The 14,061-nt window shown below is 51.5% G+C and overlaps 5 protein-coding genes across 5 annotated transcripts; 2 read left to right on the forward strand and 3 right to left on the reverse strand.

The window, feature by feature from the left end:
- Positions 1-847: 847 nt before the first annotated feature.
- On the reverse strand, positions 848-1,876 carry COCMIDRAFT_36408 (uncharacterized protein; the record flags this gene model as incomplete). The annotated part of the gene is made up of 1 exon (XM_007689381.1): positions 848-1,876. The coding sequence occupies one exon, from the start codon at positions 1,874-1,876 to the stop codon at positions 848-850; it is 1,029 nt and encodes a 342-aa protein (XP_007687571.1).
- Positions 1,877-4,469: 2,593 nt separating this feature from the next.
- Positions 4,470-7,950, forward strand: COCMIDRAFT_94270 (uncharacterized protein; the record flags this gene model as incomplete). The annotated part of the gene is made up of 5 exons (XM_007689396.1): positions 4,470-4,528; positions 5,292-5,357; positions 6,297-6,671; positions 6,737-7,049; positions 7,096-7,950. 5 exons carry the CDS (start codon positions 4,470-4,472, stop codon positions 7,948-7,950), a joined length of 1,668 nt encoding a protein of 555 aa, XP_007687586.1.
- A 573-nt stretch (positions 7,951-8,523) lies between these two features.
- On the reverse strand, positions 8,524-9,684 carry COCMIDRAFT_94290 (uncharacterized protein; the record flags this gene model as incomplete). Its single annotated transcript, XM_007689397.1, has 3 exons — positions 8,524-8,578; positions 8,643-9,414; positions 9,519-9,684. 3 exons carry the CDS (start codon positions 9,682-9,684, stop codon positions 8,524-8,526), a joined length of 993 nt encoding a protein of 330 aa, XP_007687587.1.
- Positions 9,685-10,760: 1,076 nt separating this feature from the next.
- On the reverse strand, positions 10,761-13,497 carry COCMIDRAFT_36411 (uncharacterized protein; the record flags this gene model as incomplete). The annotated part of the gene is made up of 4 exons (XM_007689382.1): positions 10,761-12,017; positions 12,067-12,439; positions 12,492-13,107; positions 13,170-13,497. 4 exons carry the CDS (start codon positions 13,495-13,497, stop codon positions 10,761-10,763), a joined length of 2,574 nt encoding a protein of 857 aa, XP_007687572.1.
- A 324-nt stretch (positions 13,498-13,821) lies between these two features.
- COCMIDRAFT_94287 (uncharacterized protein) lies at positions 13,822-13,986 on the forward strand (the record flags this gene model as incomplete). Its single annotated transcript, XM_007689398.1, has 1 exon — positions 13,822-13,986. The coding sequence occupies one exon, from the start codon at positions 13,822-13,824 to the stop codon at positions 13,984-13,986; it is 165 nt and encodes a 54-aa protein (XP_007687588.1).
- Positions 13,987-14,061: the final 75 nt, after the last annotated feature.

Raw genomic sequence — 14,061 nt, forward strand, 5'->3', positions numbered from 1 at the left:
ACCTGTTCAGCATACAAATTCCCACTCTTCACTACTGTAATAATCAAAACACCGCTCCTAGCTTTCCCTCCTCCTCCCAACCTCATCACCAACCAAGCAACTCAAACCATAAAACCCACGAAACCTGAACCCACCTCTCACCACCTCTCAAAAAAACGCATCTAGAACCCTTACAGCCCCAAACATTACATCAGCAACCCCTTTAGGTAACCAAGTAAGACCACGAGGCGACTTGAAACAGTCCCCTTCAACAACTGGCACGCGCTACTGTTTCTCAGGCCTTGTGCCGCGTGGACGAACAAGGTGGGTCCATGCGAAAGTACCAGAATAGGATGTGCGGCATGAACGCGTGGCGGCACTGCATGGTCTTGTGTACTTGTGACTGATTTTGGCGGTATCATACGAGTGTGCGTCATATGGTTCCTGGACGAGAGAAGAATCATGAGGAGATGTAGAGATCAAAAGTTGTTTAACATTTGTTTCATGTTTGTTACTGATGATAACTTGAGAGTTCATGGTGAACCTCGCTGCCGTGCATGTTGTATGCTACGTGGTAATGTCATGTGTTTTTTTTTCATGATGATAGAGTGCCAGGGACAAGCACTTTGAACCCTTTCTTCGCTCTAATCTTGCATGACTCTTGAATGTATATGTACAGGTCGAATGGGTATGTAATCCTCTGCTCTTGTGTGATGCTCTTCTATCCCCAAACCGGGCGCGTGTATTTCCTCCTTCATATGGACCTCCGCCTTTTGCGAAAGATGCGCTTCTTCGATACAGTGACCTTGTGACATGTGGCTCGGTATCGCGATGGTAGTCTTTGTACAAGGATAGCGTTGAGAATAGCTCAGTCCTCGCCGAAGACGATGAAGCTCGCCTCCTCTTCAACTTCCCAATATGTGCAGCTGCCCTCACTATCCTCATCACTGTACTCGTCGTCAGATTCGACGTCTTCCCAGTCACTATCGCCATCGTCATCTTCAATTTCGTCGATTGTGTCAAGATTCTGGAACGACTCAAGCAGTTCGGCGACTGGCTCTTCAACGTCCGTGACATGACAACTCTTTGCGTGAGAATAGTCTTCCGAGTCTTCTGAGATCATGTCCTCGTCATGGTCGTCGCCATCATCGCCAACCACAGTGTACTTGCCGGGTTCGTAGCGCGGTGATCTCCGATGGAAGTACGGATTAGGTCTTCCGGGCTCAAAATCCGTGTCTTCTGCGAATGCAACAGCAGAATCCCTTTTGGGGCGCGGTCGCTCATCTACACGTCCTGTGGTCTCTGCCCAATACAGGTCTAGTGCCTTTGACGCGGTTTGTACATTTTCGTGACTCTCCTCTGGATGCTGTGTTGACCATTCAGCCTCTTGTGCAGCCATGTTTTCAATAACCGAGAGTTCTTTGAGTGCGCCTATCTTGCCTTTGCACCAGGCATTGTAGACGGTGTCTTGATGCTCGGAGCTAGTCAGCGTGCATGATGGCGCACGACCACCTGCATTCTCAAGGGCTTGCGACAATACATGCATGTACTTGACGTGCATGTCAATTGTACATACGGGGCATCGGGATTGGAGTTGGCCGGCTGCTGTTGGGTGCATGGTATGCTGACAGACTGATGCGACAGGCGAGTTTGACGTGGACTTGTTGGTTTCGGATGTGGGGGGCGCAATGTGGCCAGTAATGTCGTCGAAGATGTCGGAAAAATATCCAGAGTCTTGTCGCTTCAGCCATTGTTGGAAGTCTTCGTACTCGCCGGCGGTGGGAATGTAGCCTTGCTCATTTGGTCGGATGTTTGCGTGCAAGCACTGCCAACGTTTGTACAGCTTTAGTTCGCGCGGCGACAGAATGACGCTGGCGGGGATTTTTGGATGGGCCATGGTATTGTGTGGTATCGGCGTGATGGAAACAGGTGCTGGGTTTCTGGTGGGAGGTTCACTCTGTAGCCAGGTATTGTTGAGAAGCGCAATGGTTTTCGAGAGCGTGGTGGCCCAGAAATGTTGTGTGTGTGTGTGTGTGGAGGGGATTCTAGAGACGACAAACTACGTCACGGTGTTGGAAAACCACGGTTCAGGTGTCCGGGTGAGCCGAATGTGACAACTAGTGCCAGGAAATTCGTGGGAGCAAATAGGGCGGCGTGAATGCGCTTCTAGTGGGCGTCTATTCGTCGGCTAGAGCGAACAATGCAGGCGCAGCCGTTGTGCGCAACGCACAATGATGGTGAAAGTGAAGGCTTTGTCGGATCGCGTGGATCCGGCCGTCACGCAGCAAACGGTTGTGAATGCAAACAACCGGGATAATCTACAGGGAGATATGTCCTTGGAGGTGCAGTGTTTCTTTTTTTTGTTGGCCGACAGGCTCTAGGTAGGCAGAGAAAAAATAACCGATATGTGGACGCCGCGTTCAGACGCGACGAGCAGTGCCGACAACGTCGCCCGACTTCTCGATCTTAGGAAGGTTGGAGTACCGGGGAAAAGCCATGATTGTGGGGGAGCAGCAGCACATTCCTTGGACCTGGTGGATATGGGTGGAATGTTCGCGAGATGTCGCGCGGGGTTTTGCTGTGCTCTTGGGTCGGCGTCGGCTGCTGAAGTGGGGGGAGGGGCCGGATGGAGCGAGACGGATGTTCGCTATGGATGCGTGAATGGGTGTGTGTGTGCGTGCGTGCAGCGCTTCACCGGAGAGCGCGAGGTGGATCGCGTCTTCAGTGCTAGGGGGTGGTTGTGGTGAAGGTGAGGGCGAGGGTCAAGATGGATTGTGTCTGTGCAAAGGGGACAAAGAAAGGGCCGTCGCCGCTTCGCCTGGCCTGGTTTCGGGCGGAGAGAGCGGGCGGGCTGTGTGGGCTGAGCGGCTGAGAGGACTGTGCGTCATGCCTGACTCATTGTCTGCAATCACAATTGTCTTTTGGCGCTGCGGCCGGACTGTGGCCGTGCAGGCGTTCCCTGTGCATGCACATGTGCCACTGCACGTGATGATGCACGTGACTACCGCCATGGTCATGTGATGTCTAAATATACTTCCATACTCACACACCCACACCCACACATCAACACCCAACACGCCTGCCGAGAGCATATGCTGACCAGGCTGACACCATCTCGCGCCATCGCTGTGACGTACCAAGTACAGCCCCCCCAATCCTTCTCACATCACTTGGCCCGATGACCGTCATACGGCCTCCCTCCCCGTGCCATGAACCCCTCCACATCCAACACACATGGCTGTGTGCTGTGTGGTTCGCTAACCATGCCTCGGGAAACCTCCTCAAATCCAAACTCCGAAAGCCTGGCTCGCTCCATCCGCACCTGCTCCACGATACTTCCTTACCTATGCAACCGTTTGCCGGCATCATCCTGTGAAACACACACACACACATACACACACACACCTGCGATACACCAAGTAAAATACTTTCACCTTCCGATTGCCACCGTCCCGTCGGCGGCCGAAAAGCGCCCGCATCTTACAGGAGAAAATGTATGGTTTGCTCGATAGTGGTAAGCTCGAGGTTGCGGTAGTCCAAATCCCGCCTTCGCCAAAGAGCAAGGCTTGTGTCGGTTGACCAACAGCCACTACCCCAACTTCCGCTATGACCCTTTCAGCGCAATCTTAAAGCCGCCGATGCTAGCTTCATATCTTGCCATCATTTCCGTGGCGCATCGACATAAAGTGTCTGAATACATGGGGATACTTACGCGATGCAAAGACCTGCCTTGGTCATGTGTGAAATACGAGTCGCAACTCTACAGCAAATAGGCATACCTACTTACTTGGCTCAGAAAGCCGGGGCCGCAACCATACCCAGCTGCGTGCCATCGTGACGTTTCATTAAATCGAGCCCTTTATAGTGTCTGCGGCCTTCTCACCATTGTCTCTATGGATTGCGCGCACCTCTAGCCGGTTGAATATCTGCATATGAGCGCGTCAGTTAGTACTGCTCCCAAGACCTACTATCTTTAGCGTGTCTAGCAGATGCCTAAGTACTTACCATCAATGCTTCGCTTTTGCACATGCCATTTGGCGACACAGGTATTTTTCCTCAATGTTTTGAGCATCTCATGTAAAGTATTTAGCTCGCAGGCATGTTTCAAGGCACCCAAAATGAAATACCTGGTTCACGACCGGCCTGCCCATCTTCTCTTCACTACAAACAAGTCGCTCCTCGCAACGTTTGGTAACTTTTCGCAAACATTTCCCAAGACTGTCCAACATTTACCGAAGCATTCGACCGACTCTGGTTTCGAAAATGCAAATATTGTATCAGACTTGTTTGATGTCGCTCTGTTTACATTTTCGAGACAATGAGAGCCAAGCAGGCATGTTGCAACACGCAACTCGGAGTAATGCATGCCAAACCACTCTTCTGGGCAGAAGTCAATACAATACTGTGCGGCCCTTCTGAAAGACAATCGACTAGCGAACTAGCAATGCGACATGACTGAAACGCGACATATTCAATGTCTTTGCTTGATAATGCTCGGGCGTCGAGAGCATGGTACTTACTCGCGCCATTGCCAACGGTCAGTGCTTTTGTGCAAATGCCTCTCGACGAAAGAGATCCTAGCACTGGGAATGGTCAATACAGGTCTGAGAGGCACGAAGCGTACTCTGTATGGCTTTGTTCCGCTCTTCGTTGCTTTTTCTGGATGCGCAGGAAAGAAAACGGGTTGTTTTTTTTTAACCCTTTTCCGTCCGCAGTTGCTGATCTTCATATTATGGATCAGCTAAGACGACCAACAAGGGCGCCAGTGCTGACCCTGCACATCTATTCCAAGTCAAGACAAGCATCACTTCCAGCGCACCATGGACTTTCCGTTGCAAAGTTTAGATTCGAGTCTCGGCCTGACGGTACGATGCTCGCCGAGAGAAGCTACCTATCAGAATGTAACAAAGTGCACCACCTACGTAGTGGACGAGTGGCTAGTGAATAGCTTCAGAAACCATACCCATAGTCGCACCCACAACCCCATTCACACAGTATGCCAATGAGCCAAAAACCCAGATTAACATAGCCATCTGGAGGCGTCCCATAGCCGACTGTGCTGGCGGTAAGCCGGGCCCTCCATCGAAGGTTGCCGTTGCGGGGTCGCCGGAAGTGCTTCAGCATTCTTCCGCCCCGTCCCAAAAGAAAGTCACCTCAACCGCTCCCTCCGCCACACCAATGTCCAAACTGGCAAATAATAAGCTTTCTTCCTCCCCCAGCTGAGCTACGATCAGCGGGACCGACACGGGGAGCAGTGCATGCAGGAGACACCCATCCACGAATCATCGGCCTGATCTTACTCTGCTCTCTAGCCCCGACGCCACCTCCGGCTCCAGCTGTGACAGCCGTTTTCAGGTTACACTGGCGGGTTTCCAGAAGTCTACCGCGCTTTTTTTTGTTCGGATTGCGGCTCGTCATTGCACAGCGCAATCTTGAGTAAGTCGAGGGTGAACCTCAGCAGACGACGCCGTCTGCTCCTGTTCCCATGGGAAAGCTAGGACGGTTATACGAGATATCCGGCAGGCCGATCGTATCGTATATTTGGCCCGTTCTGGTATAAGCTATGATAGGAACTGAGTGCATATGCCTCGCCAGCGACGAATGGGCACCCTCGATCGCTGTACCTCCATGCACGGATGATGATGCTGACGGTGAGTCCAGTCCAGCCAAGCCCCATTGGCTTGACAATCGACACAAATTAACAGCTGTTGCTTATTGTGGGTGTAAGCGGCATGCCTAGCTGCGTAAATGGGTAACCAAGGTGCATGCAGGCGTTCTCATTATGCGTTTTACCCTGACTTGACACTTCAAAGTCGCTCTCCCGTATTAGCCGACCAGGGCGTAACTGTATTAGGGACATACCCACCCGGCATGGACTCCCACTGTTAGGGTCCTACCTGTTTGTTAAGAGCCTGACCCACCCTTCCTGCCCCTTCTCATCCTTTCAATGGGTCAAGATGGATCGACGCGAGGAATACCGTGACGACCTGAGCAGTGCCCATAGTTACAGAGAGAGTCAATGGAATTCACCTCCTCCTCAGTTCCAGGAGCATGATCAACAATACCCTTCACCGATCGCGTCGCATACCTACACAAGCCAGAGCTCCCCGCCAACTGTGTCACCGCCGCTGCCATACGACCTGGAGCATTCGCGGCACCCTCCACCACCACCACAGAACTACGAAATCTACCAACGAGGGTATGTGTACGACTGATTCTACTCGTTTCCATTCACATCTGCTCATACAACGAGATCTTCAAATTGCTTTTTTCTTCATCTCCTCACACCGTTGTGCATTGTTCTGAGCTTGGTACAGGTACTCGACGGAAAAAGAGACTCCACACAATCAACATGCGCCCACTATCGCCCCAACACCAGACTTCTCAGCACCTCAAGTTGTACCGGGCCAGTTCAGTCTATACCCTCAAGTCGGCCGGCCAATGTCTCCTTCATCACAAGGCGGGACCACCCTCGCCTCGCCTCACGTAAGACCTTATGGGTTCAAGGAGCACGTCGATCCATCTGATGCGCCCGAGAATGCTCCTGAGCCAGTAGTCCCACCGCCAAAGGAGGAAAGGAAATGTGGGTTGAAGAAGCGAACGTTTTTTATCCTTCTCGGAGTCATTATCCTCGCCATCATCGGCCTTGCCCTAGGTCTTGGTTTGGGCCTCGGCCTGCAAAATGATGATTCGTACGTCCTACAAGAATGATGCTAATCACCACCTGTAAGCCCTGACATGCTGACTCTAAATACAGAGACAACTCAGCCGATCCTTTTTGTCGCGAAAACCCAGAATTATGCATTGGCGGCGCTCTTAGCTCCAAGTACGTGTCTACGAAGGGCGCGTTCAACGGCACTGGCATTGCGCTTGCTGGAGAATCGTGGAATCAAGGCCAACGTAAAATCTTCACTCTGTACTTTCAGCACCATACAGGCGACATTCGTTTCATGCAGTACGGCACTGATCAAAAGTGGATTGGTGGCACAAAAGCCCAGACCGTAGCCAGCGGTGTGAAAGACGCATCGCCTATATCCGCTGTGGCCTTTGCGATCAACGCCACACAATATGTCGGTGATATCTTGTTTATCCTTCCATTGATTTCTCACTAACGAGTACAAGACACACATTTTCTACGTGGACCGCAATAATACCATCAGACAAGTAACACAAGACAACGTTACTGACATCTGGCAACCGGGCTCCCTTAATGACCTCAACCTCAAAGCTTTCGACTCACCCACCACGGGCCTGCAAGCATGCTGGAAAGGCAACTTTTACGGCGACGAAGACTACACCAAATTCCCGACCGCCTCTGGCCTCAACAACACCAAGCCGTTTGAAAACTCGCAAGGAATGAATCTCTGGTTCGCAACCGACGACTCGACATTTGCACAATACGCATGGTACAGCGGGCGCCAGGACGACACATGGGTCTCTATCAAGCCATGGGCAGGCTTCAACGGGCACGCAGGCGTAGGCTGTTACTCCTGGGGCGAAGGCACAACCACCTACGCCATGATGGCCAACAAGAACAACGCCGTGGAATTCTGGTGGAAAGACACAAACGTCAGCCTACCCTCGACCGAAACCCACCCCATCAACTCGTGGCAAAACGCCTCCAACGCCGCAATCGGAAACGTCTACCCCATCACTTCCCTCGGCTACACCACCTACTTCTACGCCCAAATGGCCGACCGCACTATCCAGGGCTACAACGTCACGTACGCCGGCGAAAATACTACTTTCGTGGAAGACGAGACGTTTGCGATTACGGATCCTGCGGGGCCCGTCAAAGCGCTCGGAGGCACGCACATGACGGTTACGGCGTACAAAGATACGCATGGCCCCGAACCGTGGGATAGCTTGTATGTGTTTTTTCAGAGGGCGGGAGACGACATTACGGCCTTTACGAGGGGCTTGACGGCAGGGCAGTGGACGGGCGCGCCGTTGAACATACCCGACGAGTGAACAAAAAAAGAAAGAAGAAATGATGTGCAGGCCACATGTTTTTTTTCCTTTAGTTGTATGTATATATTAATGGTTTTGCTTACGGCCTGGATCACGGAATGTGCGCTCTCTTTTTCTGTTTGGTTTTTGTCTCGCTCTTTCGCCCACGGGGGGGTTTTTTTTAGTTTTTTTTTCGGGTTACTAGAGACCTTACACTCTCGTTCCGATACCACTGTCCTGGACTCAACGGCGTAGATTACGATACCTTATTATCAATACGAGCAAAAACATTTGATACATATGTTCAGCGGACAGTGTGAAAACGTGATGAAGAATGTAAAAGACTTTTGATAACTATCACACAAGCAGACTACCCAAGTAGCAGTGCATGATGTTTTTTTTTCACTATCGTCGACGAGTTCATACAAACCTTTCAATGCTTGTCTTTCCAAACGCCCCCACGAGACGCGGTTATTGGCAGGTTTCCTGGAAAGCATGTTGTAAGTGAAGGAGCGGTATACATGTAGATGAGACAATAGGAGAAAGATTTCTCAAAACAAAGAAAGACAAGAGAAAGGCAATATCCCTTTTCCATTAATCCTTAAGCCGCGTACCTGCAATATCCTCTTGCGCATCTCGGAGGAGAAAACTGTGAGGGGAAGCGTTAGCCATGAAGCATTTGCGTCAGGAAATGAAGAAAGAGAAAGACGTACTTGTACCACAAGATGGTCGGCACCACGGTGCCCAAATGCCACAGACTATGAGCATCAATCATACCCTTCCACGGCGGAAAATCCAGCAATTCCAAACTCATCGCCATGACGATCCACGCAACGCAGATACCAGGCCAAACCGCCCATGTGCGCCCAATCTTCTTATACTGCACATAACTGAAGCCACTCCACAGAATATTCGACAAAATCCCCACCGCCACATTTGCAGCCATGTTGTACGTGTAGTCCCACGACCACAGCGATAGATACAAAACATGCAACGTATACAGTACGATACACAGCCCCGTCCACAGGCGTAGCAAGCTCTGCTTCCTGGGCTCCGGGCGATCAAGCCTGAAAACCCGAATCGGCGCAAAGTAAAGCCCATACAGCACATTTGCGCCCGCGGCGAAATAATCCAGCTTCTCCGTGATCCCCGTGTCGCGGGTATGGAAAATCATGCTAAACGTCCAACTCGCCAGTCCCACATAGCCATAAAGCAAGTAGTATTTCCGCAGCGCATACGAGGCAGGGATGCGTTCGCGCAGGCGCGTCATACCCCAGTCATGCGCGAGGTAATTAAATAGCGAGAAGATGACGGAAAACGGTTCTTGGGCCCCGAGGAAACGGTAGAAGGGCCACTTGCCGTGGAATTGGTATACAGGCTGCATATATGGCGGGTCGCGCGCGAGCCGCTGCTGCGTAATGATGTGTTGGCACGTGTAGTCGCATTCCGAGGGGCAGTCCCAGAGGAGGAGGCGGCGGTGAAAGGCTGTCATGCAATATATATACGTTAGCTAAATCCTCTGTTCCAACGGGAAAAAGACAAAGAAGAAGACGAAGTAGAAGTAGAGAATCGAGGAAAGTAAAACATACGTATATCCAGACTCTTTCCCTCTCCACAATTTGCCTCCGTACAGACTCTCACACACTCCCTGAACTCAGGCAAGTGGTCCCCCATAGATGCTCGTGCGACTCCACATAAGAGCGCAACCGTCACCACAGCGACACCAGGCCATTGCATACCCTTTCGCACTTTCATGTTGTTTCGATTTGGGGATTGGAGGGTTTGGTACACACCAACCGGTGATGTATATGTATAGGGAGGGAAGCAACGCAATGCGATAACGACAGGTGGATCTTTGTTTGGGAGTCTGGTAAATCAGGGTCGTTAGAGAGTCGCGTATTATCTGGCGTGTTGGCGTCTGGCGGGTGGAGCGACAGGGTCTTGGCGGTTGAGTCCGGTAACTCCGGGTGCTCTCACTCTTATTTTACCATCCAAAGATATAATTTTTGAAATCTCATAAAATTCCATAATCACCAAGGGCGTATAGCTCAGTGGTAGAGCGCCCGCTTTGCATCACGCAAAATTGCGGGAGGTCTGGATTTCGATCATCCATCCGTCCACAGCTGAGTACCGAGTCCATTGGACTCACCCCTCTTTTTTCTTTTTTTCTCAACATCACTAGCACTATGTATGTTCCTTCTTTGCCCCTCTTTTTGCCCATTGGCATTGACCAGTGAGTATACTCAGACGTCATAGCCCAATCTCAACGTTCCTTTCAAAAAAAAGTTGTTGTAGTGATATCATCACTCTACATAAATTTTTTTTCTTCGTCTTCCCACATCCATAAAACAACATCACACACTGGATAGCCGAAAAAAAAAGATGTAGATTAGTAAAACCCCACTACGTCAACCAACTCTATGCAACATACATTATGGAACGTATATTATGCTCTAAAAGAACAATGTCTAATCACAGCCTGTAAATCTCCAACAGATGGTATAATGTGATTGCACGCTTTTGTCTTCATTTTTCTTCCTATGTGGCTTCCTTCCATGGCACTTTCTTAACACACCATCTAACCAGCTAGCCAAGAGAGTCCTCATTATCATCGTCGTCGTCGTATAACACATGAGGAAAAACACTAGCAGTTATCCACTCAATCCCTCTTACCAAAAAAAAGCCCCGCCCTGAAAACAAGACGTATGAAGGGTAGTTGAAGAAGAAAAAAAACCCGTCATATATTTCGCCGTGTGGAAAACCCCCATAGATGCTAGAGAAGAGGTAGGCACACATGCACACACACACACACACACGCAGACGTCTAAACTTTAAGCCTGAATAGCGCGTCCCAACGCACCGCCTGTAAACTGCTGATTCCTGCCTCCCCTTGGGCCTCCGCCTCCGCCCCTACCACCACCGCGGCCACCGCCTCCCCTACCACCACGGTTACCGCGTCCGCCTTGCCTCTCAAACGCATTCGCTGTGCCCTGTGTACGTTGCTCGAGCGTCTTCTCGTTGGACTCGATGAGGCCTGATGCCTTGTCTGACAGGCTGAGTGCCAGAGTCTGGAGTCTTGAGAGCTCGACACCCTTTCTGAAAATGATGGCCGAGTTGACCTGGTCAAGCGCCGCGGCGAGTTCCTCGTGGGAAATCATCTTGGACACGACGGCAGAGACCTTGCGCTCTGGAAGCTCAAACATACCCGCTAGTGTGGAGATGGCGAGTGTGTCGTAGAAAGGAGCATAGGTGAAGAGATATGTCCGCAGACCCTCTTCTTGGATCTGTGCAGACAACATCTCCTTGATCTTCTCCGAGTTGGCCATGAGCTCCCAGATCTTGATTGAGTTGATAAACTCAGCGGCCTTCTTCCACTCTCCAGCGGACAGCGCCTTGGATGCTTGCATGACGTGGTCGCGCGTGTTCTCAGGAGGGCCAGTAAAGATCTGGCGCTCATGGTACTCTAAGAGACGGCGGTATGTCTTGCTAATTACTCGCTTCCTTAGGTCCGGTGATGAACCAAGTTGTGCGAGCAGGGGAATCTCAAGCAACATAGAACAGGTCAGGTAGACGCACTCTAGTAGCTCAAGGTTGATGTGCATGTGGAATGGAAGCTGTCGTTGACGCTCAAGACGCTCCTGTTCGGGTGAGATTTGCGAGTAGCGTTGCATTTGCAGACCTTGTGCGAGAAGCTCCTTTTGCCTGTTGCTGCCGCAAATTTCTTGCAGTGAGGTTTGCGCCTCGTAGACCAGTCCGGCACGGAAAGCGCAGAGACCGACTTGGACGAGAGCACGGTTGAACAGAATCTGAGTGTTGACGTCAAAGTTGCTGATAGTCTCCTGCAAATGGGACATGAGCATCATGTCACGGGCCTTGTAGTACTGATCGTGAAGAGACAGGAAGTAAATCTGGCACAGCATCGCACGGGCACGGATGATGCCCTCGCTATGACGGAAGAGGTATGTGCACAGAGTCTGAACCAGCGAGGCAGTGTCGTTGGAGATGGAACGGGGCGTGATTTCCGAGTCGAGGCTGTCGGGAATAGCCTTCCATACGTTGTTCTCGAGGATGGTGATGACTTGCGAGGGCTGTAGATGTTAGCGAAATCATCGCTTGCAAGCTAAAGTAGGTACATACCTTGAAGTAGACGTGCTCCAATCTCCGCATGACAATACGGTTCAGTGGCTCTTGGGGCAGTTCTAGGCTTGGGTTCTTCTTCAACTTCTCGACATACACCAGGGTGCGCACAAGCTGAGCGTACAGGAGAGCCTCGTCGGTCAGGCGCTCAATGTACTCAGAAGTATGCGGGTCAATGTGCTGGAGGGAGCGAGTGAGCTCGTCATCAAGCCTCTCAACAAACGAAACAATGCTACCAGGGATGCGGAAGATCTCGCCTGGGGTAATGGTAGGCAGCTTCTCGTCATCCTCCCACTCCTCAGCGTTCTCAATGACAACAATCTCTTTGCTGTCCTCGAGAATCTGCAGCAGCTTGCCAAATTCTTGGTCGGCACTGGATCAATGTCAGCGGTCAAGTCATTGCAAATCACTCAAGGCACACTCACAGCTTCCACTGATCCTGATGCATGTGACTGGCAGTGCCAGATGTCAGGTCAAAGCGGGTAGAGATGAGAGTCAAAAGAACGCGAATCCTCTGGTAGTCGTTGATGGCCACGTCGAACAGCTTCTCCAGTGTCCTGATGTGCTCGAGCTTGTCCGAGTTCTTACGACCACGCTGCTCGACAATGGCGCGTAGGTGCTTGAGAATGCCCTCGGGTGTGTACAGGACAGCCTTGCCACCAGCACCGACGGTGATGAAGCCGTCGTCCGTCGCCTGGTCCACGACCTCGGGGGCAAGCTGGGGAATCTTGTTCTTCTTCTTCTTTTCCTTTGGTGCCTGCACAACCTCCTCTTCCTCCTCGCGCATAAACTCCTCCTTGTTCTCCCGGTACGCATTGATGTCCTTTTCGTAGTCACGGTTGTGCTTCTTGATCTTCTGGCGCACAGCGTTGAAACCACGACCGTTGACGGCGTTCATCTTCTTGGGCGTGACCTTTTGCTTCTCGTGCGTCTCGATGACGGCCGTCTCGAGGTCGGCAATGGCCTGGATGTACAGCTTGGGGATCTTGCCATCATTCTGCTTGATCAGGGTAGGCACCTGGCGGATGAGTTTGTCGAATTCTGTATACGTCCATGTCAGCACATCTGTCCCACTGCCCCGCCAAGACGCATATTCCACGTACGCTCAGAAATGACGGCCCAATCGTTGATCCTCTGCGCATTCTCGATAAGGCGAATCGTCGCCTCGAGTTCGTCGAAGCGCTTGTCTTTGGCGCTCTTCAGCACCTTGTTCACATCCTCGTCGTCGCTCTCGCTCTCGCTGTCAGCGTCCTTCAAGAACCTGGCGGCACCGAGATCTGAGCCAGAGTCCGAGGAGTCGTCATCATCGGAATCATCGTCCGAGTCCTGTTCGCTGTCCTCCTGCTCAGACTCCTCGTCATTGGAGTAGAGCTCCTCCTCGCTGGACTCGTCCGAGGAGCTGTCGCTGGCGGCAAAGAAGCGGGACGCCATGGTTGCTGGTCTCGAGAGTGGGAAGTTGCCCGAGGGATCGAGGGGGGGTTTTGTATGGGTGGCGGGCGCCGTGTGGGTTTACAGAGAGTCACTTTCTGCCCGCGTTGCTGCAACTTTCCAACCGAATTTCGAGCCAGCGCTAAGCCATGACTGTGTGCCCCGCGCCTAACCCAATGTGGACGCGAACCTGCCCTCTCTTACCTCAGAGACACAGGACACCAGGTATATCGCAGTCATTTGTCAGAATTGAACATTAACAGCAAAGGTTTTTTGTATTTTTAACAGTTTCCCTCTCTGGCTCTTTCCCCCCCTAGTATCGCCATCATGTATGTCATCAGAATAATTAGATCCAGCACAAAACTCGAGACTAAATATCAATACACAATAACAAGCCCGCATTCAAGGCGCACACCAAAGCAAACGCGCAGTGCTACAACAACTGGCATAGCCAAAAAAAGCGTTTTTGTCAGGGAAAGGGGGTACTGCTAGAATTACACACACTTGCCGCCGTCCACCACATCCTTCATTTCTGGTATCACCATTTCCAGGCCACCCCCACCCTCT

This window comes from Bipolaris oryzae, assembly GCF_000523455.1.
Source record: "Bipolaris oryzae ATCC 44560 unplaced genomic scaffold scaffold_57, whole genome shotgun sequence".
Lineage (NCBI taxonomy): Eukaryota > Fungi > Ascomycota > Dothideomycetes > Pleosporales > Pleosporaceae > Bipolaris > Bipolaris oryzae.